Raw genomic sequence first — 27264 nt, forward strand, 5'->3', positions numbered from 1 at the left:
GACTGCTGCCCGGGGGGAGCCCTCCCGGCCCCGGCCCCCACACACGGGCGGACGGACAGACGGACGGACGGCATGAGAGAGCAACAGCTGCTCGCGCCACCTGGGACGCTGACCCCAGCCCAAGGGGGACGTGTTGCTGCAGCCCGCCATGAATGGCAAACCGAAAGGTACCGAGCGCCGGTGGCACCGGGGCCCCCCGGCAAACACCGTCAATTTGGGGATCCCCAGCTGTTTTGAGGCTCCTGGGGTGACGGGGCCGGGCTCACGGGGAGCTTTTTTGGGTGAGCGGCTTCCCTGGGAGGAGACCTCTCCCTGCCAGGGGCACCAGGGATGGGTACCCGCCACCCGCAAGGGACACGGTTGTCACCGTGGCATGCAGTGACGGGGTGTCGGGAAGGGGTGTCTGTGGCAAGATAGGACTCAACGGCTGCCCAGCTTTGCCGTTGCCCGCGCTGAGACCCAGGTTTGGTATCTCCAGGGGGGAGAGGGGCCACAGCTGCCCGCTGCTCCCAAGCGATGCACCCCGGCTTCCACGGCAGCACGGCTTTCCTCAGCAAATTGGTTTTCTCCCCCTTGTACCTGCCACGTCTCGTCTGCGGCCGTGCTAATAAGGACAAACAGAGCCTGACTCCGCGTCGAGCATCCCTGGCACCGTGGCCCCAGGGGACCTGGGTGGAACTGGGGGTTCTGGGGCGGCTCTCGTGCACAGGGGCCAAGTTTCCCCAGCAGGATTTGGGGGAGAAGCTACTGGTACCCAGCAGAGCATCCCAGAGATGAGAAACTAGGGGGTGAAGGTGGCACGTGGGACCTTCGCAAGGTTATGCCAACCCCAGCAGGATCCTGCCAGAGGATCCTTCTGCTCAGCACCTCTGAGAGGGGTGACAGCCCACTCAGGAGCAGGATCTGGTGCGCCTGGCCGGGCTGCAGTCCCATCTAGGAGGGTGTGAAGGTGTTCTATAACCCCTAGACCTCCAAAGCCATGGCGATCCTGGCTGGCTGCTCGCTCTGTGCCTTTGGTGGTGGGGTCCCACCTTCACTGGGGTCATGGTGGTCCTGGGCTGGTTCTTAGGAGCCGTCCTAGAAAACAGGTTGGGCTTGAGCTCAGCCAGGCACTGGGGAACCCCCCAGCCCCAGCAGTGGCCACATCCCTGGGTCCCAGTTTGGGGCTTGCATCCCTCTCCGGCTGTGAACTGGGAGCCCATGGGATGGGTGGTGGGGTGGGAGGCTGTGAGCCCCCCCCGGGGAGCCGGCCATGAGTGTCTGCCTGCGCCGTGCCCTGCCCTGCCCTTCCTCGGGGATACTCCGCGGGGTAAATAAGCACTTCCTCCAATTCTTCCCATTTGCAGCTCCTTCCCTTTCCTGCCGCCCTCCCACTCGGCCCAAGGAGCCAGCCGGCCTCCCACAGATGCAAGGGCGGATATCGCCGCCGTGGCCCCACCGCCGCGGGGCCGAGAGCACCCAGCACCCATCCAGCCCCCTGCCCACAGCACCCAGTCCATCATTCCCTGCTCCGGTGGGGGCTGTGACCTTATGGCCGGGAGTTTCTCTCCTGGGTGAGTCACAGGGAGCCGGGATGCCATTCACTGACTCATCTGACTCCCAAAAAACCCCAATCCCCCTCCTTGCTTTGTGTGGGGGACAGGCCGGGGGGGGAGTCCTGCCTGCCTGGAGAAGAGGCAGAGCGTGGAGGTCAAGGAAGAGGCGTCCCAGGCTCCCCATGACCAAGGCGGCATGGCGTCGGATCCCGGATGCTCCCCTCCTCTGTGCCGGGGAGGGACGAGGGGCAGCGGGAGGGAAGAGCTGCTCCAGCCCACGCCGGGAGCCGGCCAAGGGCCGCCCCAGGGCCGGAAGGGGCCGAGGGGGAGGCTGGGGTACGCGCCTGGGTTAGGGCAGCGGGGACGCAGCTGTGCAAACAAGGATGCAGCGGCTGGGCTGGGGGGAGCCGTGCCAACGGGCTGAGTTCGCAGGCTCCCGAGGTCGTCCCTGCCGCGCACCCAAGGGACGCTCAGCCAAGGGTGCCGGGGCGGGGGAGTCGTGCTGCTGGTGTGGCCTGGCAGGACACCCTGCTTGCCACAGAGGCCGCGGGCGGGATGGACTGGCCCGTGGCCACTGTGCTGTGCCCTCGTTGGGGGACACCGGTACCCTGCTGTGCCTGGGGAAGTGGCCGCGGTGCCATCAGCGTGGGGACCACAGCCCAGCCGTGCCAGCCCCTCCTTGGGAAGCCCCTCGGGTGGCCGTGGGTGCTGCTGGCTGGTCAGGGATGCCACTCCCCAGGGCCAGGGGTGCTGGAGGGTGCTGGGTCAGCCACCCAGGGCATTGCCAGCCTCCAGCGAGTGACGTTACTGGTGATGGTGGTCAGAGCACCCCCAGCTCCCAGGGCTGCAGGGCTGGGGGTTTGGGGGGAGCCAGTTTGGGGCGTTTCCGACCGGGGCAGCGTTGATAAACCCGCCAGAGCGACCTGAGGCTGGTGTCTGAGTGTCGGAAACAGAAACCAGCCGGGACCAACCCAGCCGGTCGGACTGCCCCCTCCGCCGCTCAGACCAGCATTCTTGGGATCCCAATCATCTCCAGAGCACCGGGCGTTGGGAGAGGAGCTGGCAGGCGAGCTGGAGAGCCCCGGGGTGGGCTCCAGCACCCCCCCGCCACGCCGCCCGCCCAGCTGCTCACACCTGGCTGCTCTGGCCTCTCGGCCGCTGCCCGCGGGCAGCACTGGCCAGGGACAGACGGACGGACGGACTCCCAGGATTGCGTTTCCTACACCAGGAGAGCTGCAGGCGGTCTGTGGCGGAGGCACGGCAAGGTGAAAAGCTTGGTTGGGAGGCAGCTTCGTTAGCACCGAAGCCCTAATTAAGGGCAGGGGATGGTGGGGCTGGCAGGGACTGGACGTTTGGGGCAGGACTTTTGGGGCAGGACCTCTGTGGCTCCTTCTCAGGAGAGGGAGGGATGCGCTTGGGGCTCAGGCCATGGCAGGGACACGAGTGTGCCGGTGCTCTGCCCGGTGCTGGCCTCCTGGCAAGCCTGGCATGGGGCTTACCGGCCCGGGGAAGACGTGGCGGCCAGCTGCCCCTTCCAAGTGTGCCCCGGGCTCTGCTCCCCACCAGGGCTGGCCGTGCCGCCGCCGTACCAGGTACCTCTTATCTCGGTAATGTCAGGAATGCACCACGCCGGGGTTTTTTCCTCTGGCGTGAGCCAAGCGTGCCAGGAGCAGAGACCCTGCACCCTGCCTGCCCTGCCTCACGCAGGCAGCGCTGCCCTCCGGCACCTGGCTGACTGCCCGCGTGTGCTGGGCTCGAGCATCCTCAGAGCTCCCGGGGCATCGGGTCCTGCAGAGCAGGGGCTTGGTGTTCCCCTCCTCGAAGCGGGTTTGGGGTCCTGGCACGGGAGCTGGGCTGCAGGGTGCCAGGCCTGGGGACGCAGGGCGCTGCGGCAGACAGGCTGGCGCTGGCAAGACCTGGCAGTGCCTGGGGCCAGGCGCTGGGCTGGCTGGCAGCAAGTGCTGGGGCTGCATCGTCCCTTGCTGCCGACTCAGGTCTGCACCCACCCTGCCAGTGATCTGCCTTCGTGGCGTGGTGCATTGCAAGGGGTGTTTGGGGGAGAGTCGGGTCCGTGGGCTGGAGCACAAGGACGTGGTCCTGCCAGCGGCCACCACCCATGGCACTGCTCCCTGTGACGGTGCAGGAGCCTCAGGTGCCTGGGAGCACGTCCCAGCCCGGCGCCTCTGAGGGATCTGGGTGAGTGGCTGGGGATCTCTCTGACTCTCCTGGGGAGTTATGCTGGGGCATTGGTCCTGCGCAGCACCGCCAGCATCCTTCTCCCCCCGCGATGCCCTCAGCATCCTTCTCCCCTGCAGCACCCCCAGCATCCTTCTCCCCTCTGACACCCTCAGCATCCTTCTCCCTGGCGCAAGCTCCTGCCTGCGTGACTCTCCTTAGAGCCCCACCATGCCCCCAGACAGCAACGTGGGCTGGAGAAGGATGGGCTGGCAGGGCTGTGCTCACCCCATAGGAGCTGTGACCTGCCCCATGCATGCAAAGCCCTGTTTTAGGGGTGGTGGGTGCTCTCCCTATAGATGAGCCGCTGTAACGCCCAGCTGGGGCAGCAAGCACCGGTGCCATGGGCCTTGCTCGCTCAGTGGGGGGCAGATTAAAGCGCCGTAATCTGCCCAGGCCCTGCAGGTCAGACAGGCTGCAAGGGATTACAGCTTCTCCTAATGAGCTTAATTGGGACAGTGTTGTCCTGGAAACTGGAGGGACTGGCACCGAGATAACACAGAGGCGACGGGACCCGCAGAGCAGCTCCGTGGTCCTGGGCTGGGACCCAAGTGCCAAGGAGGGACCAGATGGACCTGCTGCATCCCAGCTCCGCTGGGATGGAGGTTATCGGCGGTGGCCACCCTTGACTCCAAACGGCCCTGGCTCATCCCGAGCACTGCGAATGCCCAGCCCCAGCCCGACGTGCGGGGAGGTGACAGCATGGCTGCGGGGCGGCGGGGAGCGCAGTGCCGGGGGGATGTCCGCCGGCAGCCCAGCAGGTGTGTGCCGCGCGGGGCTGGTTTGAGCTGAGCTCCCGGGCTCCGTTGTGCCAGGGGAAGGAGTGGAGATGACGGAGAGGTGGTGGGAGCCCTGGCAGTGCCTGAGTCCCTGTGCCATCCCTGGTGCTGCTGGGGCCGGGGGCTCGCTGCTGGCTGTGCTGGGGGCAGGGGGAAAGGCAGAGTAAGCCCCTTAGGGAGTGGGGAGGTGGCTCTGGCTGGGGTTAGCTCAGCCCCATCTGCCAGCCAGGGAAGCTTTGCATCCCTGGGGCCCTGCCTGGCTTTCCCTGGCAGGGTCCGTGATTGCTGGGCACCGTGTGGGCTCGTCCCCAGCAGCTCCCGGCTCCCCAGCCCACAGCTCGGCTCTGGGGGCTGGCGGGGACAGAGGGACTGAGTTGGTGTCAGCAGTGGCCGAGATGAAATGGAGCATCCAGCAGCCTGTGCCATGGCTCCTGCGGCTGCCCCACGGGCTGGGCTCCTCGGTGTGCCCAGCTGGCACTGCTGGGGGTGGCAGGGCCAGGAGGAGCCCCGGACTCCCCTGCTCTTGCCTTGTGCTTTGGGCTGCCCTCCCAGAGCCCCTGCCAGGGCTGCAGCGATGCTCCCTGCAACATGGGGTGGCAGCCAGGTCGGGGCCCTGCGACTCAGAAGTCTGCTCCGTCCTGGCTGGCATCGATTGCACCAGCTGCGACGGGGACAGGCAGGTACCAGCAGCGGTTTTGGGGCTCCTGGCATCATCTCTGGTGCTGCCAGAAGCAGAGGGCAGGGTTGCGGTGGCCATGGGGCTGGACACGTGCTGCCTGTGCGGACTTTCCAGAGTCCGGCAGGGAATGGCTTGGTCTTTCCTTCCCTGATGCAGAGCTCCTGGCAAAGCCGGGGACTTTCCAAAGTGCTTTGTTGTCCGTGGGTTTCCCTCCTGGTTGCTGGAGCGAGCGGAAGCGAGCGTGGAGACAGCGAAGGGCTGGGCAGCCAAGTCCGGCCCCGCACCCTTCCTGCCCCTACAGTGGGGTGGCACGGGCGACAGCGAGACATGGGACAAGCCGGGGTTCAGGAGGAGGTGGCTGGGCTGGGGCACAGCGGAGGGTTTGCCACGGTCATGTCTGGGAAGGGCGATGGTAGCCCCTTCCTGTGGCTCCCGTGGGGCCAAGCTGGGACACATCCGTCTGTCCGTCCCCACTGAGTGCTCACGGTGTCTGGAGCCCTTCTTCACCCAGAGCAGGACACTGGCACCATCGCTGGGGGCAGCATGGGACCAGCATCCCCGGTGCCACCAGGAGTGTCCCTGGGCTGAGAGGGAGGGAAGGCTCCCAGCCCATGGGTGCTGTAGCCACCCTGGTCCGTGGGTGCCGTTCTTGGTCCCGGTGGCAGCCCTGTGTGTGTTTCCCCACCCTGCTGCTGATTACCCTGCTCTCTTGTGCTCCCCAGGGAGGCCCTCCAGGTCACACTCAACGATGTCACTGTCTGCGCGCCCGCAGCGCCGCGTCCTCGTCACCAAGATCAATAGGAGCCAGTCCTTCGCTGGAGTGAACTCAACGGCCGACCGGCCCTTCAGGTAGGAGATGGGTCCTCGTGCTGCCCGCCATGAGGGACGGGCATGGGGACGGGGACAGGCTGGGGCACGGTGGCGGGACGTGCCGCGCATCCCAAGGTGCCTTCCCGACACATTGCCAGGCATCTCCCGCAGGGACCTTTGTGGTACCCAGGGGATGTTGCACGGGGGGCTGCAGGGAGCATCGAGGCCAGATGGGTGACAGAGCCCATCACCCCAACCCTCCGCTGCGCCGTGTCCCAGGCTGGGTGAGGACCCCACGGCTGCTGCAGCCAGAGCATGGAGGGGGAAGGTGTAGCTCACCCTCATTCTTCAACCAGCTCTTAAGACCTTCCCTGTGACCATCTCATCATGTTTAAAGGGTGCAGTGAAGGAGCTGGGGTGGCTTTGAAGCATTGTGTCTCGACGGCCTTGACATCCTGCGGCGGCTGGTTTCGGGGTTTGAGTGCTGGCATGAATCAGGGTTTCCTCCGGGTCATTTCAAACCTGTTGCTGAAATGTTTTATTGGCTGCCCGTCAGCTGCGTTGCGAGGAGCAGCCGTTCCCTACTCATCCTCTACGGCCGCTGGCGATGTTATGGTCGCATCATACCCTTCCTCCTCCTCTCTGCTGAACCTCACGTCGGTGAGAACCACCCCACGCGCTGCTCATCCCCGCCACCCTCTTCCGCACCATCCCTAGCTCCTGGCTACCCTCTCGCAGGTGGCTCTCGGGACACGGGTTTGGGCTGCGGGACTATGGCATTTTAATGCTTTTAATCCCTTTTCCTAGTGCCTAGCCATGCTCCTTACCTCCCAGTGCACCCACCGGTGCCGGGGGAGAAACATCTCTCAGCTAAACAGCTGGGGAAAGCAGTGCCAAACTGCCTTGCCAGGCTACGGGCACCTTCACTGGGTGGGCACAAGCCCAGGTAGAGCCTCCCCATGCCTGGGAGCAGACCTCCAGCCCTGCTTGGCTCTTGTCCCCAGGTCCTGTCCAGTTTCTGGGCCAAGTGACACTTTCCAGGCCACTGGCACGTCGCTGGATCTGGAGGTGCCAGGGGACAGGGAAGCGGGAGGACTTCTGGATGCCCGCAGCCAAGTGGCTGGTGGGGAGATGCTTGGGGGAGATGCCTCCAGGGCCCCTGGAGGAGAGGAATGACGAGGGATGGTGGATATCAAGCACTTACCCGTCACTCTGGCTTGGGAGGAGGCCAAGACATTCATTTCCTCCCATCAATGATGCGGGGAAGTCTTTCGGCCACTCCTGCAAAGAGCGGCACAGGATGGGAGGTCCGGCCCGGGGCTGGGAACCGAGGAGCCCAGGGTGTCTCCTGGGCGCCGGTGGTGCGACGATGCATTGGAAGGAGGAAGGGAAGAGCCGGTCTGAGTGGGGCGTTGCTCGCTGGGCTGGGGAGTGACTCCGTTGCACAAGGCAGGAAGGGTGGTGTTCGGGTCCCGGGCACTGGGTCGGCGATCCCTTCTGGTCGGCCGGGTGAGGTCCCCAAGACGGCGATGGGGCAGGTGGAGGCAACAGGCAGCTGGTAGCTCCATACGGCGGGTGTGGTGACATCTGGAGAGATGTAGCATCAGTGAGGATGTCCCTGCCCCGTGTTGCTGCACTGTGTGATGGGGTGACAGGGTTGCTTGTCCCTAGGATGCTCCTGTGCTGCCACCCGCTGGGATCCCTGCCTGTCCCTGAGAGCATACGGTGACAGGGCAGCAAGCTGGTGGTGGCACGTGTCACCCTGCCACAGTGCCCAGACCACAGGGAGCATCTCCATGCCCCTGGCAACATGGCGTGCTGGGGATGGAGCAGACCGTGGCCCCTTCGGAGGGTGGCCAGGGCTGGAGATGTCCCCACAGGCACTCCCGGAGCGCAGCTTGGCTCCAGCTGGTGCCAGCCCCTTTTGTCTTTTCTCCCTCCCGCCGGCTCCTGGGACCCCCACACCTCCGCAGAGGCTACCCCGCAGCCAGCCTCTCTGACCCCGCTGGGACGGAGTTACCCCCCCGCTCTTCTCCACCGCCAGCTTCGCGGGTTTCTCCTTGTCCTTCCCAGGGCTTTGGGGCAGCCAAATGCATCGGGAAGGGCTGCAGGCATGCGGTGCAGGCAGTACTGCCCAGCCTCACGGCCCCATCTCACCCAGCCCCACTGGCTGGTTAGACTGGCTGCCGGGGCGTCCTGGGAGAGGCAGGCAGGTCCAGGCAGACCTGGCCTCCATCCCAGAGCTCCTTCTTGTCTCGAGACAGGGTGCCCGGCAGGTTGGGACACCCAGGCGGACCCCGGTGCTGGGTGCTGACCCCGGCTGCACCGGGTTTGCCTGCCTCTCTCCCCAGGAACCTCTCGCCCTTCACCCCCACCGTCTCCCGCAAGACTGGCTCCAGGGTCAGTAGGATGTTCTCAATGTCCCACAAATCCCCACCACCCAAGGTGCCTCAGCCCAACCGCCTGGACGAGGTGTACGAAGCTCTCAAGAAGGGCCTGACGTAAGTGTTGGGGCTCCCCGTGGCCGGGTGGTTGGAGGCAGGGAGCCCCTGAGGGGCACAGGGACAGCTTGCCATGGGTTGGGGTTGGCAGCTCTCCGCTCTCACCAGGCAGGGACATGCCAGGTCTCTTGGGCGCAGTGCCTGGGGGTCTCGGAGCTGCGTGGGGTCCTGCATCCCACCACGTCCCACGTAGAGGCACAAGTGAGCTCCCTCGCCTGGGTGCTGGAGCGGGGAGTGGGGACGCGGGGCCAGATGTGCTGGGTTGGTGTGGTCTGGGGGTGGCAGGAGCCCTGGACACAGCGTCCCAGCCTGACCCCCCATGGTGTGGTTGCCCCCAGAGCCTACCTGGAGGTGCACCAGCTGGAACTGGAGAAGCTCAGCACCCAGATCCGTGAGTCCAAGAGAAATTCGCGCCTGGTGAGTGTAGCTGGGAAGAGCCTTACGGGGAGCGGTGCTTTGGGCAGACAGCCAGAGTTGTGGGCACGGCTGGGTCCGCCTGTGTCCCGGGGCAGAGCCTGCTTCTGTGGGGACATCAGGGCCCAGCCCGGGCTCTGGTGTTGGGCTGCACGGAGCTCCTGTCCTACTGTCATGCACTCTCCAGCCCTGGCTGGGTGCTGCATGGCCCCGCCGACGTGCTATGGGTGGTGGGTGCGATGTGCTGGGTCTCCTTGGGTGGGCAGAGCTGGCTTTGTGCTGCATCTTATCCCTCTCCTCTCTCCTCCAGGGCTTTCTCTACGATCTGGATAAGGTAAGCGGGATCAGTGCCCCGTTCCCCTTGTCTCCCCCTTCCCAGCGCCTGGGATGTGCTACTGCCAGCCCCCCTCTGCTTGCACTGCCCCGCTGCCTGCCCCCCGTCCCCTGCACAGCAGAGTCCCTGTGGGGTGGGACTGGGGCTCTGCGGGCAGGGTGGGTCTGGGCAGGGGATGACGCAGAGACAGGCAGGGGCTTGTAACTCGCATCCTGCAAACAAAAGCTGTTGTTGGTGAGTGCTGAGCCTGGGTTAGCTCTGAGGCTGGGAGAGGAGCACCCTGGAACCTGGCTTGTCTCCTGGGGGACCCTCCAGAGCAGGGGAGGCTGGAGGATGCTGCAGCACGTGGGTGCAAGCGCAGCTTCTGCCCCGCTCACCGCTGGCTGCCACCCTGCACCTCCCAGGCAGGGCTGGTGACCAGGACCCGTCCCAGCCGCAGCACAGGCACGCAGCAGGGCACATCCTGACCTGCGGCTCCTCTGCGGAGGGGTTGGGCTGCCGCTCACACCGTCTCCTCTGCTTTTCCAGCAAGTGAAGTCAATCGAGCGCTTCCTGCGTCGCCTGGAGTTTCATGCTAGCAAGGTGAGAGCTGTGGACCGGGGTCACCTTGGAGCTCCCTCGGTGCAGCGCTGGGATGGATGGCTGTGCTGTCCCCCTGTCCCTCACTGCAGCTCGGGCCTGTCCTTGCAGATAGATGAGCTCTATGAGGCTTATTGCATCCAGCGACGGCTCCGCGATGGAGCCCACAACATGGTCAAGGCTTACAGCACGGGCTCACCGGGCAGCCGGGAGGCACGCGAGAGCCTGGCTGAGGCCAGCAAGGGCTACAAGGAGTACACAGAGGTGAGAGAGCCGGCTGGGGTGGGCTGGCAGGGTGCAGGGTCCTATGGGTGGCTGCTGATGGGTGCTGTCCGTCATTCTGTCCCCAGAACATGTGTCTGTTGGAGAACGAGCTGGAGAGCCAGCTGGGCGAGTTCCACGTCCGGATGAAAGGTAACACATCCCGCTCCATCCCTGGCCCGCTGCCTGCCTGCCTGCCTGCTGCCTGCTGACGCCCCTCTGCCTTCTCTTGCAGGACTGGCAGGCTTTGCCCGGCTCTGTGCTGGTGACCAGTATGAGGTTGGTGGGACCGTATGGGTTGGGATCTGCTCTTCTCCTGCCCTGTGGTCCTTGGCATGCCTGGGGGGCGTAGGTGGGCATTGCTGTGGAGGGCATGTTGCAGGGCAATGGTGGGTGGCATGGGTCCCTGGCCATGCCCGGGGATGCACAGAGATCCCTCACCAACCCAGGGCTGTATCTCCCCAACACCCACGTCTCTGCATCCCCAGATCTTCATGAAATACGGACGGCAGCGGTGGAAGCTGCGGGGGCGCATCGAGGTGAACAGCAAGCAGGTGTGGGACAGCGAGGAAATGGTTTTCTTGCCCCTCGTCACCGAGTTCCTCTCCATCAAGGTACAGTGCAGAAGCGGGCAGGGATGGTGTGGGCCAGCTACCAGCCTGCATCCCAGCAGGGCTTCCCTCCAGCACCTCACCTAAACCTCACCCTCACTGGGGTGGGAGGAGGCCGTCTGGTGGTGGTGGCATCCTGGCACACAGCATGGATGCAAACAGCATGGATAAGGTGAAGTCCATGGCTTCATCTCATCCTCTCCTCCCTCACCTTCTCCAGGTGACGGAGCTAAAGAGCCTGGCCAACCACGTCGTGGTGGGCAATGTGTCCTGTGAGACCAAGGACCTCTTTGCGGCTCTGCCCCAGGTAGTGGCTGTGGATATCAACGATTTGGGCACCCTCAAACTCAGCCTGGAGGTGACCTGGAAGTGAGTATCTCAGCAGGCATTGCTGGTAGCACATGGCAGGGCTAGGGATGCCCGGCATGGCGTGGCAAGAAGTGGTCTGCCCCGGGCTCTCTCCCATCCCAAAACTGGGCTGCAATTATGGGGAGCTGGCCTGGATGGGGTCCTGATGTCCTGCTTGCTGCAGAGCAGAGTCAAGACCTCCCCAGGCTGGCACAAACCCCTCACCTCCCTCCTCTCCTCCCCAGTCCCTTCGACAAGGACGACCAGCCCTCGGCAGCCAGCACCGTCAACAAAGCCTCCACCGTGAACAAGAGGTTCTCTACCTACAACCAGAGCCCGCCTGACACGCCGTCCCTGCGGGAACAGGCTTTCTATGTAAGTGTGGCACCGGGCAGGGCTGCTCGGGAGAGGTGGCCCGTGGAGGGGTCCGCGCAGGGGTGTGTCCAGGCTATGTCCCAGAGGGTGGCACGGCTCAGGCACAGGGGTGGGCAGCTCCTCTCCAGCCATCCAGCCACAGCTCCCCAGTACCGGCACCTACTCCTCCCACGCTCACAGCTCCTCTTCTCTCTGCCCAAGAGCCCGGGGCGGGCGACCGACAAGCCCGGTTGGTCCTTGCTGGACATCTTTCGGGAGACACTCTTCGAGAAGCTGTCTCAGAGCTGCTCCTGCGGCGACGTCTCCTCGGCCGAGCTCGGGAGATGGCCGCAGCAGGGCCGCGTAAGTGCGAGGGCTGGAGCCGGCCAGTAGCTTAGCCCAGCGGTGTGGCCGTACCGCAGTAGACGTAGCTGCTCCTGGTCTCCTACTCACTAGCCCTCGCTGATGCCTGGAGGCCTGATCCTGCCAGGCGGGGGTCTGGCTGGCCCTGGGGAGACAGTCCCCAAGCTGGGCAGCCTGGGCTCCACGGGCCAGCCCCGCTCCTCCGTCCACACGCCCTCATGCAAGAGCCGGGCACTAGTGAGTAGGCGGCTTGTCCATGTCCCTGCACTGGTGGCGTTGGTGTGCTGTGCCGTGGCATTGGTGTGGTGCTGGTGTGGTGCTGGCATGGTGCTGGCGTGACGGCGCTGGTGTGGCACTGGTTCAGTGATGGTGAACCACTGGCATGACGTTGGCGTGCTGGCTGGTGCTGCCCACCATGAGCTAGTGCTGGAGCTGTTGACATCCTTGCAGCCATGGCGGGTCGTGTCCTCGGCTCCACGAGTCGCACCACGTCATGGCCATGCTGGAGCTGCCCGCTGTGCCGGGGAGCCGCTGGCACCCCGAGGCCCCGGGGCATGTGTGGCTGGGCCTGGGGAGCCGGACTCCCCCCTGGCATGGCATGGAGTGCAGGGCTGGAATAGGCAGCCGTGGTCTGCTGGGTCCTCGCTGCCTGCCCTGCTGTGCCGGCAGAGCCAGGGCGGTGTGACAGCCTGTGCCGGGGGTTGCAGCATCCTCAGTGCCCTCCACCTCGGCCGGATCCTGCCCCCGGTTGAAGGAAAGGCAGCCGGAGGAGCAGGGTCGGCAGGAGGGTCTCGTCTGACACCATTTCCCCCCCTCCCCAGAACATGCTGCGGCGCCAGGAGGAGCTGGAGAACGGCACGGCCTGGTCCATCTCCTCTGAGTCCTCAGACGACTCTTCCAGCCCCCAGCTGTCTGGCAGCGCCCGCCACGCCGCGCACAAGCCCATCGTGCAGCCCGAGGTGCAGGCCTCCGCCCCTGCCATCGAGATCTCCTTCTCCCAGCAGCCGGAGGAGGCCGAGGCTGGGCCCGGGGCCGGCAGCGTCAGCGTCCCCACGGCCGGGAGCCAGCCGGAAGACCCGGACAGCCGTAAGAAAGAGGCGGTGGCCAACGGGCATGTGCCCTACTCCCGGACTCTGAGCCACATCAGCGAGGCCAGCGTGGATGCCACGATGGAGGCCAAGGCTGCGGAAAGCCCCTGGGAGCCCACGCCAAGCCCAGAGGACACAGGGACGGGCGAGCGGGACGCGGACCCCCTCCCCGGCGCCTCGGTGGCAGCTGCCACAGCAGGGCAGGAAAGGGGCGCTGAGGCCAAGCCCCGTGCCACCGTGGCATGGGCCACCACCTGCGAGGCAGAGGCTGACGGGGCCGAGCCGGTGCAGAGCCAGGCGCCAGCACAGGGCGGCTGCGGCACCGCGGTCCCCACGGCGCTGGCGCAAGCCTCTGCGGAGGAGACACCCGTCCTGGCCCCGCCACTGCCCGCCGGCATCACCGAGGTGCCACGGGGGAAGGTGGTAGATTCGGGTCTCGAGGAGGCCATTGGCCTCCTGGGCTCGGCCCTGGACGACTATCGAGGGCAGTTCCCAGAGCTGCAGCCCCTCGAACGGGAGCTCAAGCGCCTGGAGGAGATGCTGCTGGTGAGGGGCTCCCAGCAGTGCCCGGGGGTGAGGGGGACGGGGCCGTCCCTGCTGGCAGTGCCCAGGGATGATGGGGACAGGGCCATCCCTGCTAGCAGTGCCCAGGGATGATGGGGACAGGGCCATCCCTGCTGGCAGTGCCCAGGGATGATGGGGACAGGGCCATCCCTGCTAGCAGTGCCTGGGGACAGTGGGGACAGGGCCATCCCTGCTGGCAGTGCCCAGGGATGATGGGGACAGGGCCATCCCTGCTGGCAGTGCCCAGGGATGATGGGGATGGGGCCATCCTGGCTGGCAGTGCCTGGGGACAGTGGGGACGGGGCCATCCCTGATGGCAGTGCCCAGGGATGAAGACGTCAGGGTCATCCCAGATGGCAGTGCCTGGGGACAGTGGGGACGGGGCCATCCCTGATGGCAGTGCCCAGGGATGAGGGTGGCAGGGTCATCCCAGATGGCAGTGCCTGGGGACAGTGGGGACGGGACTATCCCTGACGGCAGTGCCCAGGGATGAAGACATCAGGGTCATCCCAGATGGCAGTGCCTGGGGACAGTGGGGATGGGGCCATCCCTGATGGCAGTGCCCAGGGATGAAGACATCAGGGTCATCCCAGATGGCAGTGCCTGGGGACAGTGGGGATGGGGCCATCCCTGATGGCAGTGCCCAGGGATGAAGACATCAGGGTCATCCCAGATGGCAGTGCCTGGGGACAGTGGGGACGGGGCCATCCCTGATGGCAGTGCCCAGGGATGAAGACATCAGGGTCATCCCAGATGGCAGTGCCTGGGGACAGTGGGGACGGGGCCATCCCTGATGGCAGTGCCCAGGGATGCAGATGGCAGGGCTGTCTTGGCTGGCAAGCCAGGATCTGACCCTGCCATGCCTTCCTCCACAGCAGAAGCAGGGTGTCTTCCTCAGCCGGGCCTCCAGCATCAGCTTGACGGTGGAACATGCACTGGAGAGCTTCAGTTTCCTCAACACCTCCGACATGGAGGACTCGGAGGGCTCTGAGGAGGAGCCTCTCCAAGACGAGAGGTGCACAGTGGGACTCATGGGATGGGGCGTGGGGCAGGATGTGGCCCTGGGGCAGTCAGGATGGGGGATTCCCAGCTCTGCCAGGGTGCCCAAACACATTTAGACTGGCCCACCACAGCTCAGGGCAGGTCCAGGGTGAGAAGCAGCAGGATCTGGCCCAACGGTGGCACAATGCCACGCCGCATCTCTCCATGGCGGCTGGGCTGGGAGGCAGCCCCCGTGCCCTGTGCCCCTGGGGCCTGCTCCTTCGCCCAGCCCTGACGCCGTGATACTGTAGGTCCTACAGAAACTCTGCGTAGGGTTGCCCCTGTGGGTGGGGAAGGGGCTGGTCCAGGTTCCCTGCGCTGACCTGCTGCCTTCGTCTCTCCCTGGCTTGCAGGAGGGCTGGCAGACCCCGGCGTGGCAGCAGGGCCCCCAGCGCCGGCGAAACGGGGGCAGATGACACCGGCATGTGCAGCGGCTCCGAGGCCAGCACCGACCCCATGAGCACCGGCAACGAGTTCCTGGATAAGGCCCTGGTGCTTCACCTCAACAACTGCAACCGCCTGCTGCTGGTGAGGACAGGGGCCATGACACGGTGGCAGGACACGTCCTGGGGAGGGAAGCCCTGGGGTGGGCTGTGGGTCCCCCCTCGAGGGGTGTCTTGCCGCAGCAAGGAGGCTGCGGTGTGGGCGGTGAGCTCTGTCCCTGAGGTCCCCGGTTTGGCCGTGCCTTGCAGAAGCTGGGCACCTTTGGTCCCCTGCGGTGCCGGGAGATGTACGCCCTGGACAGGCTGCTGCGGGAGGCGCAGGTGCTGGAGATCGTGTGCCAGCTGACGGAGGAGCGAGCGGGAGCAGCCGGCTCTGCTGCCGAAGGTAAAGTCACACGGCCGAGGGGACCGTCCGTGCCACCCCATGGGATGCGTGGGGCCTGGTCCCCCCTCGCTGCGTGGCTGGGCAGTGAGGGGCTGTGCCCGTTGCCGTGGTCCAGGGAGGCTTGACAGCGCCTGTCCCCGCAGTGGTGCAGTTCTCGACACGGAAGGAGGGCGTGCTGCCCCTTTGGGACCGCTGCGTGGAGGAGCCCAACGTCTACACCTGCCCTGTGGAGCGGTTCCTGCAGGTGCTCAGCGCTCAGTACGCGGCACCCATCAGCGAGCGGCACCCTGGCCTGGCCGATGCTGGTGAGTGGACACCTAGGGATGTTCGGGGAGAGAGTTGTCAGCCCCACTTGGTGACCATGAGTGGGGGTCTATGGGTGTCAGGAGCCCTTCAGAGGGGCGGCCATGGCTGCTGTGCACCCTAACCCCAGCCCTTTCCCGCAGTGTGTGTGAAACTGGTGGAGGACGTGCTGAATCGGCGGCTGCCCCGGCGGCCTGGCAGCACCCAGGGCGAGCAGGTCACCATCTTCCAGTACTGGAGCCACTTTGAGTCGCTTGGCACCCTGGTGCTTGACACCTACGTGATGGAGCTGGCAGAGGAAGGTGAGTGTCCTCCCACCCTCCCTAGAGCCTGGCATGGGGTGCCGGGGTATCACCAGAGGGGATCACCCCGCAGCACCGCCACGACCTGCCATGGGGTGTCACCCAGAGGCTCAGCCATCCTTGGGGTGGGAACGTAGGCCTGATCCGGTGCACAGTCCACTCCCACGCTGCCTTCCTGAGCACCCTGGGTCTTTGCTGTAGGTCCTCAGCGTCTTGGCTTGGGTGCCCCATCAGCCCCACGCACTGGCACCCTGCGTGGGGCCACCTCTGCCCGGCACGGGTGCAGGGTGCCTGGGGATGGGTTTCCTGGGGCAGCAGGGACACGCGGGCAGTGCCACCGAGCTCCCCACACCTCGGCTTAGCCGGCGGTTCCCCACAGCGTTGCTGGCGCAGAACCTCAACTCGGACGACCAGGACGTGGTGCTGCGTGCCCTGAAGCGCGTGCCCGAGGGCCGCCTGAAGAAGGAGGGACTGAAGGCGCTGAGCCTGCTCCTCGTGGAGGGCAACAGCAAGGTGGTGAGCGCCGTGTCGGCCCAGCTCCGCAGCCTGGCGGAAAACCCTCGCTTCCGCCAACGGGTATGTGCCGGGCAAGCCAGGGATGAGGCGGGATGGTGCCGCGGTCCCCGGGGTGCTGCCCGCCAGCTCAGCCCTGACCGCACCCCATCTCCCCCAGGCCCTTGTGTGCTACCTGGAGCAGCTGGAGGATGAGGAGGTGCAGACGCGGGTGGCAGGGTGTGCAGCGCTGGGCTGCCTGAAGGTGAGAGGGATGTGGGGAGGAGGTGGCAGGGCTGTATTTTCTGGAGGAAGAGGAATTGCACACCGCCGGCTACCCTGGACATAACTCCACAGCCTCCTGCTCCCGGGAGAGAGGAGTTGGGGGTGCCCCAAATGTGCTGGCAAAGCAGGCAGGGGCAGAGCAGGGAGGGAAGGGACAGGATGAGGGATTTTCCTGCGCCGTGGGGCTGCAGTGCCCTGTGCTGCCGTCCCCTCCCGGCTGTGTCCCTGCTGCCAGCCCTGCCAGCCACACTCAGCCCCTTGTCCCTTCCTCTGCAGGCCAAGGAGAGCATCGAGCAGTTGGTTTACCTGTGCCAAACCGACAAGGAGCCCGTGCGGGAGGCAGCCAAGCAGAGCCTGATGCTGTGCGGTGAGTGTCCCGCTGCTCCTCTCTGCTCCCTCCCCGCCCACGGCATCCCGAGTGGCATCTCCCGGCGCCTGCAGTGCCCGCAGGAGAAGGGGGTCCCGGGCTGGTCCCTGCCTACCCCCGCGCACTCTGGCTCATCGTGCCCCAAGCTTTGCTGGGCAAGCGCGAGCTGGCCAGGCGTCCTGTGGCCACAGAGCACTAAGCCTGGTTGTTATTTATTATTTGCTAGATGGCACTGAGAGAACCATCTGAGTGGGTTTCTAGGCCTCCAGATCGCGGCAGCTGCTGCACAGGTTGGGACACGTGAGCTGTCCTCGTCTCCCCGTCCCCACTCCTGCCGCTTTGCTCACGAATGTCTCCGTCTTAGAACCTGTCAGCCATGTCACTTTTTGGAGTCTGTGTGTCTTGGTTGTTCATAGAGCCCGTCCCCGTGGCGCCCTGACACATGTAGACGCCTTGTGTCCCATGTCCCAGCAGATTGTCCATGTCACCACCTCTTGCTGGGGATGGCCGCTGCGGGCAGATTTGCGTGCAAGGGTGCCGGGTGAAGATCTCAAAGCCAGCTTGTAGCATGGATGTGTGCATCCCTCTGTGTGTGCCCGGGGGTCCTGGGGAAGCCCTCGGGATCCCTGTGCCAGTGCATGCAGATGTGCACAGCTGTTGGAGATGCTGGAGCTGGCACAGCCCCGAGCCCTGGCCCCTTTGCCCCAAGCTAGGCTCTCCACAAGCCAGCACTCCAGCACCCCAAATGTGGGTGGTCCCTGCCCCACGTGGGTGATCCCTGCCCCGCGTGGGCACGGGTACGGCAGGCAGCTGAAGAACAGGATTTGCAACATCTGAATCAGGAGCTCTGGGGGCTTTTTTAAGCCAGATCCTGGCTGGGACCTGCCTAAGGGTGTGCTAAGAAGGACAAGAGAGGTCTCCACTCTGTGGCCGTAGCACACCGGCTCAGCTCTGCCCGGCGTTAGTCACATTTCCCTGGAAAGGCCGGGGGAATGAACAGAGCTTCTGCAGTTCGATTCGCTGACCACGGCGTGTACTTGCAGGGGAAGACGGTAAATCAGCTCACCGGCGGCTGGAGGAGACCCTGGACAGCCTCCCGAGGATCTTTGCACCAGCCAGCATGGCCAGTACAGCTTTCTGAGATGCCACGCAAACCCACCTGCCATTCCTTGAGGGCAAAGGCACCGCTGGGCCGCCCGGGCTTGCATGGACTGGGGCCGGCCAAGACCCGGCAGCTCCCGCTCTCGGCAGCACACCGCAGTATTACCCCCGCCGGCAGCTCGCCGCGGCCGCACACTGCCTTACGGAGCACCGCTTCCCCTGCCCCGGCCACTGGCCCCATGGGGTGCCACGTAGGCACCCCTGGGCAGGGGGGGCTCACCGCACACCCCACCCTCTGATTGCTATTTAAAATACACAGGGAGCCCACCCTTCCTGCCCCCCGCGTCAGCTACAGCTGCTGGGACCGAAGCGGCAGGGAGATGTTCTGGATTTCTCTGCCTCCTCTTGCCTTCCTCTTGCTCGAGGGCACGTGCCCCGTCCTGGAAGGACCTGCACTTTGGAAACCACGCCGTTTCTTTCCAGGAGTTGCCTGGGCTGTGGGGACTGCTGCCCTTTGCCACCTGGAGTCCCCAGGACGTAAATAAAATGAAATATGAGATATTAATATATTCTGCTGGCGTTTCTTCTTTCCAGCTCCATGTGCTCCTGTCCCTCCCCGGCTGTGGCTGTAGGGAGTGTAGTGAGATGTGGCCCCAGCCCAGAGCCTTTCCTGGTGTGTTGGGAAGCGCTGTGGAGGGCAGGGGCAGGAGGAGCGGCAGAGGGACGGACAGACGGACAGACAGAAGCTGCCACCTTTTTTTTTTGTTTTATTTTATTTTTTATTTTCAGATTTTTGCAGAAAAACAAAAGCAAAAAATTCTTTTCTATAATGTCTCTATAAATCTATATATAATGTAATTACAGAGAACGACTAATTTTGATTTTAAACCAGAAATAAAACCAAACCTTTAATGAGTGACGGTGTCGTTGTGTGGGTGTTTCTTTGGCCCCCGCTGCCCAGGGCCAGGGTAAGCTGGGGGTCACTGTAGCAGGCGGGAGGGTGGTGGTGGTGGGGTGTCTCATGGGGCATAATTGTGATTTCTGGCATCACCCGGGTGCAGCCCTGCCCCGCACCTCGGCCACCAGCAAGCTCCAGCCTGAGCCAGCACGGGGGGGGCTGCTGGGTGCCTTTCGCAGCCGGGTGTGCAGGGGAGCAGGTACCTGTCACCCAGCACAGCGCTCAAGAAGTCTTGGCCCTCCTGGCTTGGCACAACCGGGGCAGACAGGCTTGCCCTGGTTGTGCGTGGCACTGCCCGGTCCCTCAGCATGCCTCCGTGTCCTTGCCTTCCAGGGATGCTGTCGCTGTGGGGATTTAAATGCCATTTCCAACATTGTCTTTATAAACGCGCGGAGGAATGCTTCTGGACTGAGGGACAAAGCTGGGCTCGGCTGGGTGTTTCTCGGGTGCTTGGAAAGCTGAGGATCAAGACTGCTCCCATGGTGGCCTTTAGTTTCCCCAAAAGGAGAGCAGGTCTCTCTTTTCAGCAGCGGAAGGAGTTTCCACCTTCCCTGAACTTTGCAAGAGTTGCTGAGATGTTGCCAAACTTTGGCTGCTGGGCATGGGAAGCATCACCCAAGGTGGCCCGAGGTGGCCACACTGAGGCTACATGATGGGGGTGCCCAGCCCAGGGAGCCACTGAAACCAGGGCTGCCCCGGGAACAGCGACAGCGTGGAACGCTGTCGCTGTTCCCGGGGCTGCCCTGGTTTCTACTGTCTTCTGTACCTGTGGTGGGAACACACCATGGTGCCCAACCCCAAGCAGGGGTCCGGAGAGCCGGGGACGGAGCTCGCCCAGCTGAACTGGTTTTTTGAACCCATCCCCACAGAGATTTGGCACCTCTTGGCGTGGGTCTCGTTACCGAGCCACGACGAATCAGACACTCACAGAATAGTTTAGGTGGGAAGGGGCGTTTGGAAACGCTCGTCCACTCCCCACTGCTCAAAGCAGGCTCAGCTAGAGCTCAGGACCACATCTGGTTGGGTTTTGAGTACCTCCAAGGATGGAGATGCCAGAATGTCTCTGGCCAACCCGTGCCAGTGCTCGACCATCCTCACAGAAAATGCTTTTCTGAAGTGTAACTCGAATCCCTGTACTTCAGTTTCAGTTTGGTGCTCGGTCTTTCACTGGGCACCACCAAGGAGCATCTGCCTCTGTATTCTTTACCCCCCACCAGGTATTACTAGACACGGACAAGAAACCCCCCCAACCTTCATTTTTCCAAGCTAAACAGTCCCAGCTCTCTCAGCCCCCTCTTCTATGACAGCTGCTCCAACCCCTTCATCATCTCAGTGGCCCTTACGGTCTTGGGAAGGGAGCAGGTTAAAGCAGCAGAGGCAGGGACCCCCACGGCACTGCCCCGTGGCGCTGCCAGCCACCCGTGCCGGAGCAGGCAGCGATTGCACGGGCACTGCCAGCGCTGGCGGAGCTGGGGATTTATGGCCCCCAGACGAGCAGGGTCCATCCAACAGCGCTTCCTGGGGTTTCTGAGCAAGTCCCAGCAGGTTACAGCCTCCACATCCTCTTTCCTCACCGGAGCAGAGCTTTTTGGGCTGGCTCAGGCAGAATGCCACTTGCGGCCGGACACGCAGGGCAGGGCCAGCCTGCGGCTCCGTGCTAACGCTGCATAGCATGTCGCAGTGCATGGGGTGTCCCAGATGGGACACCGCCTTAGCGCAACCACTTTTGGATGCGGTTTTATCTGCAGATGGGATTGCAGGAAGGGGACATTTTGCTGCATCACTGCTTGCTTAGCCTTCTTCCACCTGCTTTGGGGGCTGGAGAAGCCCCCGGAGGGAAGCACGGTGTTTCTCCGAAAGCACTGCATCACACCGTCAGCTGTAGGCAGCAAGAGATGTGGGATGTGGGTCCCAGCTGGCACATACACCTGGGGACAAGAGCACCCGAGGGGTGGAAAGTGGCCCAGCCATCTCATATGTTTTAGTTTCTTTTGCCCCTGAATAACTCCTGGAAATAAAAACCAGCCCAGTGCTCCAGTGGCCAGAGCCACGAATTCAATTCACTCACCTATGTGGGTGTCCTCCTTGCCCTGCCGAAACCTAGCCCCATCCCTGCAGCGCAATACCACCTTCCAAGATAAGCTACACCTTGGCTGGAGAGAGATTGGAGCAGGAAAGCAGCCTTCTGTCAGGGCAGGCAGGGAGCTGCAGGTCAGGACAAAATGACTCTGCTCCTGGAACTGCAAGGAATAATCTCATTATTTATGTGGCTTTAAGAACATCTGGGGAAAACACCCCAAACAGATTAATTTAGGAATCTATTGCCCAGCCCCTTGCTCTGAATGGGTCTATGCCAGCATTGCCAAAGACCTCTGCCTCATGGACACTGCCAGGGCACCCGGAATTGCAGGATTGCCATTTTAACTGGAATAAACTTCAAAAAAAAGTCTTGTTTTTTGGACAGCACTCACCAAAAACATTCACTGCAGTTTGCATCCTGCTTGGGTTTTTTGGTTGTTTTTTTTTTTTTTCCAGGGCTGGGGAGGAGTAGGACAACCGTCACAAGAGCCAGCTGTTTGATAGGAGGCAGGGGACTCAACTTTTCCCCCCGGGACTTAATGTCTCCTCCAGCCCTTGCACAGGAACCGCACCGCTTCACGGGGTGAACTCCCTGGGAGCCACTCTCACAGCACACGGGGACGGACACAGCACCGCAGAGCATGTTTTGCGGCAGCATGTTTGCTATTTCAAAGGAGACTGTGCCAGCACCACGTTTGTCAGCCAAATCTGTGTCAGCACTTAAAAAATCTCCCTCTCGTACGGACGTGCTTGTGCTCAGCAGCACCGATGACTGTTGCAGCTACTTGCTTTTCTTGTAGGAGCTGCAGCCCGTGGGAGGGTGTCTGTGTCACAGTTGCATTACCCATGTGCTTCGGCTTTGGAAAGACGTTCCTTTTCCCCATTTACTGCAGTTTTCCTTTTAATTAAAGGGGCGCATATGGATTCTGGAGCACTTTGCGGTATTGGGTTTTACCTGCTGGTCTCAGGGTAGTGTTCTGAGGAGCCCCTGCAGATCATCAGCACAAAATAACTGATCAGCCAACGGCTGATCTTGGATGGCATGGGGGCTGGTGCAGCTGCCCGGGCTGTGACACCAAGAGCACCCACCAGCCAGAATGACCCCAAGCAGATGCTGTCACTTTGGAGTGCCACAAGCTCCGATCAGCCCAAGTGTGAGAAATTACTTAAATCTTGATGCCAAGTCATTTTTAGGGTGTTGTATTTTGGGAATCTCTGGTTTGAGCAGCCTCAACGTTGGACCTCTCACCTTATACCAGGCTTACATGAAATCATGTTTCCAAGGCATTCACTAGGGCACTTAGAAATTTTTCAAAAAGCTAAGCAGTCTGCGTTGAACCACAGCAAAGCAACAACCTCCTCATGATCATTGAGATGTTCCTCGCAGGGCTGTCAGGCACATACGGACAGGCTTGTTCTCCAAGGACTGCTCCTAGGGTGACAGCTGGGACCTCATTTCATACAGAGACCAAAGTGTGCTCCAGGCAGTCTCCAAAACTTATTTTAATGCTGGCTCTCAAACTCGACTACTGTTTTCCTTAGAGCGGAGTGAGGAGAGGGGTGGTGACTCCTGAGGGCTTGTACAGCGTGAGGGTGATGGAAGCACGGAGCTAGGAAGAGCAGGGAACGAGGGGGGTGACCTCACCCGGGGCCTCGGCAAGGTGGTCGGGAGCTCCTCGGCTTCAGTTCTTGCCATTCTGCTCATGGGCAAAGCATCTCTGAGAAAGGCCTCTCTCAGGCAACTGTTCTAGAAGGAGCATCTGCCTCTGGGTGTCTAATTTGGACAGGCTTGGAGGCTGATTTTCAGGAGCACCCACAATTAGGACTGAAGCTGAGGGCTTGAATCCTCTGCAAATCAGCTCAAAAGCACCTCCAAGTGAGAAACCCAAGGTCAGACCCCCAGCACATGCCGGTAGATGGTCTGGGACACTTCTGGCAGGAGAAGTCCAGAAATAGGTGTTTGCCAGAACAACTTCTGTTTCCTAAGCAGCGACATTCCTACTACAAAAGACAAGCGACTGTTTGTCATAGGATGGCTACAAACAAAAGGCAGAGGGATCATTAGCACTCATTTACTGCCAGCCCTGGGTGAGTATTTAAAGGAGCATGAGAAGCAATTTTACATATAGCCAGTGTTCCTCTCCATTTTGATTCATGCCTGAACTAAGTTTTGAGCTTAAAGCAGGATTCATGGCTACACAAGAAAGATACACCATTCTCCCAAAAATTACAGCATGAGAATTGATGGGTTGACAGCTTAGAATCAATGCAAATGTTTTTTTAAAAACTCACACTACAGAATCTCATTTCTCCAGAAATGTTCTTAGCAGATTCTTCATGCCGTACTGCCTTAATTTCCTTTTACACCAACCTATCTAATAGACAAAGGGAAGGCAATGGATGTGGGTTTTTTTGGATTTTAGCAAGGCTTTTGATAGTCCCACAGGAGTTGGACTCGAAGATCCTCGTGGGTTCCTTCCAACTCAGCATATTTTGTTTCTATGATTCAAATTTCTCATGCAATGAAGACCCCAGAGGTCATGGTTGTGGGCTACACCCTGTCATAATTAATGGTCACTTTTTGCCATTGCTTTGTAACTAATCTTCTTCTCCTTCAGCCAAGGCTGAAGAAACAGAGCTACATCCTTGTGGCTCAACACAGCTCGTCCCCTCTGGCCGCTCGGTTAGCTCCAGTTCCCCCACTGTAACTAATTAATGGACTCAGCCTGGTGCCATAATCTCAGAAGGGAACTTGGTCTCCGTTGTCAACAGCCCCGAAAGGAGTATCAGTGCTCACAACGCAGCCCACGGCACTGCCACTGGTGCTCCACTTCTTCGCAAGGACAGGGAGAGCTTAGGCAGGAGAAACCCGTAAAGCAGGGTCAGGAGCCGATCTTCTCACTCGCCACCACTTCTCAGCCAAACTCCCTCCTCACAGAGCAGCGGCCTGGCAGACTCTTCTCCTCTCCACGACACAGCTCAAGACGACATAAGCATTATTCAGATTAGGATTTAAGGGCACATGTACGTATGTCTGATGGTTTTGTCACTTGCTAAGCAGGTTGGGGTAAAGCCTAGGCTGTTGAACAGCTTTTACTCTGCCCTGCAGTGACATCTCAAGAGGCAAAAATTTGGGGCAAGATTTTTAATATCAGTTTTTACAGCCTTGTAACTCTTTAGTCCTGCTAGCACAGGTTTGTGTTGAGGTTTCTTTACATGTAGTGTTCTCTCTGAATTCCTGGCCTTATTGTCCTCCAGGGACTGATAGGTGAGTAAAAGGAGCAAAAAAAGCAGCTTCCTTCCAATGCATCTTATTTTTGAACTATTAATATTTTAACCTATTACTCTAGCTCCATTTCACATGTTTTTATGGTAAGAAAATACAAAGAGGATGCAGCATAAGCTCACAGAATTCTCCCCTCCTCTCAGCTTGCCTGTCAGTTAGCTACGGGTCTGCAACAACGCTACTGGAGATGAGAAAGTATGTTAAACCCAGAAGATTCAGCAACACAGGAAACTGCAGAAAATGAAAGTCACGCAAGACCCTGTGCTTTCTCATACAAATTCACACATCTCGCTACAGATGCCGTGGCTGTTTCCACCTTTTGCGGGTGGAGGGGGAAAGTTGTGGACAGAAAACGCTGCGGCAGCTAACTCCTGATGGGCACGACCCAACCTTAACCTCCTTAGAGGCTCCCTACTGAATACCTGGCACCACACTCACCATTCCTGCAGTGCTGAAGCTAACTTGAGCACTTCGTCCCACTCGATTACAAGCTTGGCAAACCCAAGGTCCTTTAAAACCACCAGGCAAATACCATCTAATTCCAGTAACTTGTTGGTATTCATAAAATAGCCCTACAACTTTCCTAGTGATTAATTCATGACAGTATTGACTCCTCTTCCAGCTTAAGAAAAGCTTCAGCTGGCAAACCCCTCCTCAGCACGGAGGAAGGCACAAATTTCAGTAGGGGCTTTCGCTGCGGCCTTATCCTCCTCACGAGCTCCTTCCCCTGGAGCTGAGGCACGGTCTCCTGCTCCACTGGGCCTGAAAGTTTCGCTGAGGTGAAGGGGGCAGTTTTAGCTCATGCGAAGCTTTGGAGAGGCGTGCAGGGCCCCGGGCGGGGGTGTCTGAGGGTGCCTGGGGCTCGGGGTACCAGTGACAGGGCAAGGGGCCCTCAGAGCCCGCGCGGCTGGGGCACCAGGCGCTGGGGAGGCAGAGCGGCAGCAGCCCCACGGGGCTCCCAACGCACCCACCGGCTCTACCGGGGCGTCCCCCACGCGGTGCCGCCACCGGGCTGCCTGCCACGCCGGGAGACCCGGCGGCAGAGGCCGGACGGGCTCCCCTCAGGGGCGCGGGGAGGGGCGGGGCCGGGGCGGGCGCGGCGCAGCCTCCCACCACCACCACCCCCACCCGCCCCACCGCCAGCCCGCCCTGAACAACGCGTGACGCACCGACGCACGCACAGGCGCGCGCCGGCTGACGCCGCGGCCCCGCGTTTGAAGTTGGCGCGCGATTCGCGCCCCCGTCCCTCCCGCCCCGCCCGCCGCTCCCAGCCTGCCCCGCGCGGCCGCTTACCCCGCGCGCCGTCCCTCCCTCTTCCCCCCCCTCCCCACCCCTCCCCGCTCCGGCCGGCGGCCGCGGCAGCCGCGCTGGCGCAGGCGCACTCCGCCCGCCCGCCGCCATTTTGTGTCCGAAGCGACTGTGGAGCGATTAAACCGCGAGCTGGTGCTGGGCGCTAGCGGCGGCCGCGGCGGGGCGTGCGGGGCGCGGCGGCTCCGCGGGGCCCGTGGGCGGCGCGGGGCGGCGGCGGGGCCCGGCGGCCGGAGCGAGCTCGGCGGGGTGCGGGCGCAGGTAAGCGGTGGCGGGGGGTTTGCAGTCGCTTTCTCCGGCCTCTAGGTGTCACGATGGGGCTCCGGTTCGGCTGGGGCCCCGCAGCGGCCGCCGCCGGGGAAGCAGGGGGCTTTGTCTCCCTCTATCGTCCCCAGCGCGGCCGGCGCCTGCCTGCCACCGCCGCCATTCCCCACAGCGCGGCGCTGGGTTGCGGGGCCGCCCGGGCCTCCCTTCCCGCCGTCCCCGCCCGGCCGGGCCGCCGCCGAGCCGCCGGCCCCGACTCCATTTTCTTTCCTTTGTCTCCTCCGCCGCGCCACCGGGGCTGATTACCGCCCCCTCCCCGCCACGCGAGCCGCCGGCACCCCCCCCCCCCCCCCCCGCCTTCCCTTCCCGTCCCTTCCTCCTCCCCTCCCCCGCCTTCCCCGCCCCGCTGAGCCGGGCCGGGCCCGCTCCCCACCCGCTCTGCCGCCGCTTCCCCCCCGCCCCCCCCCGCCACCCCGCCGTCTTCGCGCGAACCTCTGCGGGGCTCGGCCCGGCGCCCTCCGCCCGCTGCCCGTGGCCTCCCTGGGTGTCCGGCCGGCTCCTGACCGCAGGGCGGTGGCGGTGGTGGCGGCTGCGTGTCCCGCTCCTGCCGGCCGCCGCCTCGCTGCGCTGGCGTGTGCTGCGGAGTGAGAGGCGCTGCGAGGCGCAGAGCGGGACTCGAGCTCCCTCTGCAAGGCAGGCTGAGCAGCGCCATGCAGCACCGGGACGCGGGCACGGCTGGGGGGCGCCCGCTCTCGCCGCTCTGCCCGGCCGCCAACACCCCCCCCCCCCCCCCGCCACCACCCCCCCGCCGCTCCGCTCCCGGAGAGCGGGTGTCCCGCCGCCGCCCCCCCTCCCCCCCCCCCCCCCCCGCCACCTCCGCGCCGCACCCGGCCCCGGGGTCCCCGCGGGGCTTCAGGCCGCCGCGGCGTGGTCGAGAACTGGCGGCAGCGGGGGCGCACCGGGGTTGTCACCGACCCGGCGACAAGTTGTGGCGCTTGCTTCGACTTGGCCCGGGCTGCGGGCCTCCCGAGGCAGGCTGCGGGGCGGCCGCCCTCCGCAGCCGGGCCCTTGCGTAGGGATGGAGCCCGAAAGCCCATGGCAAACCACGGTTTTATTCCCTCTCTCGCATGGGTTTGTTCTGCGGGAGGGGGGGAAGCACAAAACCCGATTCTTTTTGTGATGCAGAAGAGGAAAT

The 27264-nt window shown here is 62.9% G+C and overlaps 2 protein-coding genes across 3 annotated transcripts in view; both read left to right on the forward strand.

The window, feature by feature from the left end:
• Window positions 1-90: 90 nt before the first annotated feature.
• On the forward strand, window positions 91-19090 carry RIPOR1 (RHO family interacting cell polarization regulator 1). The gene is made up of 22 exons (XM_059824720.1): window positions 91-167; window positions 5951-6077; window positions 8390-8539; window positions 8878-8956; window positions 9264-9287; window positions 9816-9869; window positions 9978-10130; window positions 10217-10280; window positions 10363-10406; window positions 10616-10741; window positions 10959-11107; window positions 11332-11461; window positions 12625-13437; window positions 14331-14470; window positions 14850-15024; window positions 15189-15324; window positions 15468-15629; window positions 15771-15929; window positions 16309-16505; window positions 16603-16686; window positions 16983-17073; window positions 18117-19090. The coding sequence occupies exons 1-22, from the start codon at window positions 149-151 to the stop codon at window positions 18212-18214; spliced, it is 3174 nt and encodes a 1057-aa protein (XP_059680703.1). The 5' UTR covers window positions 91-148; the 3' UTR covers window positions 18215-19090.
• A 6957-nt stretch (window positions 19091-26047) lies between these two features.
• Window positions 26048-27264, forward strand: part of CTCF (CCCTC-binding factor) — a 36027-nt gene continuing 34810 nt past the window's right edge. For both annotated transcript variants that reach the window (XM_059824668.1, XM_059824669.1), the window contains exon 1: window positions 26048-26066. The gene's annotated coding sequence lies outside the window, so the exon portion shown is untranslated. The remainder of the gene's footprint in view (window positions 26067-27264) is intronic.

Source organism: Gavia stellata, chromosome 15 (assembly GCF_030936135.1).
Source record: "Gavia stellata isolate bGavSte3 chromosome 15, bGavSte3.hap2, whole genome shotgun sequence".
Lineage (NCBI taxonomy): Eukaryota > Metazoa > Chordata > Aves > Gaviiformes > Gaviidae > Gavia > Gavia stellata.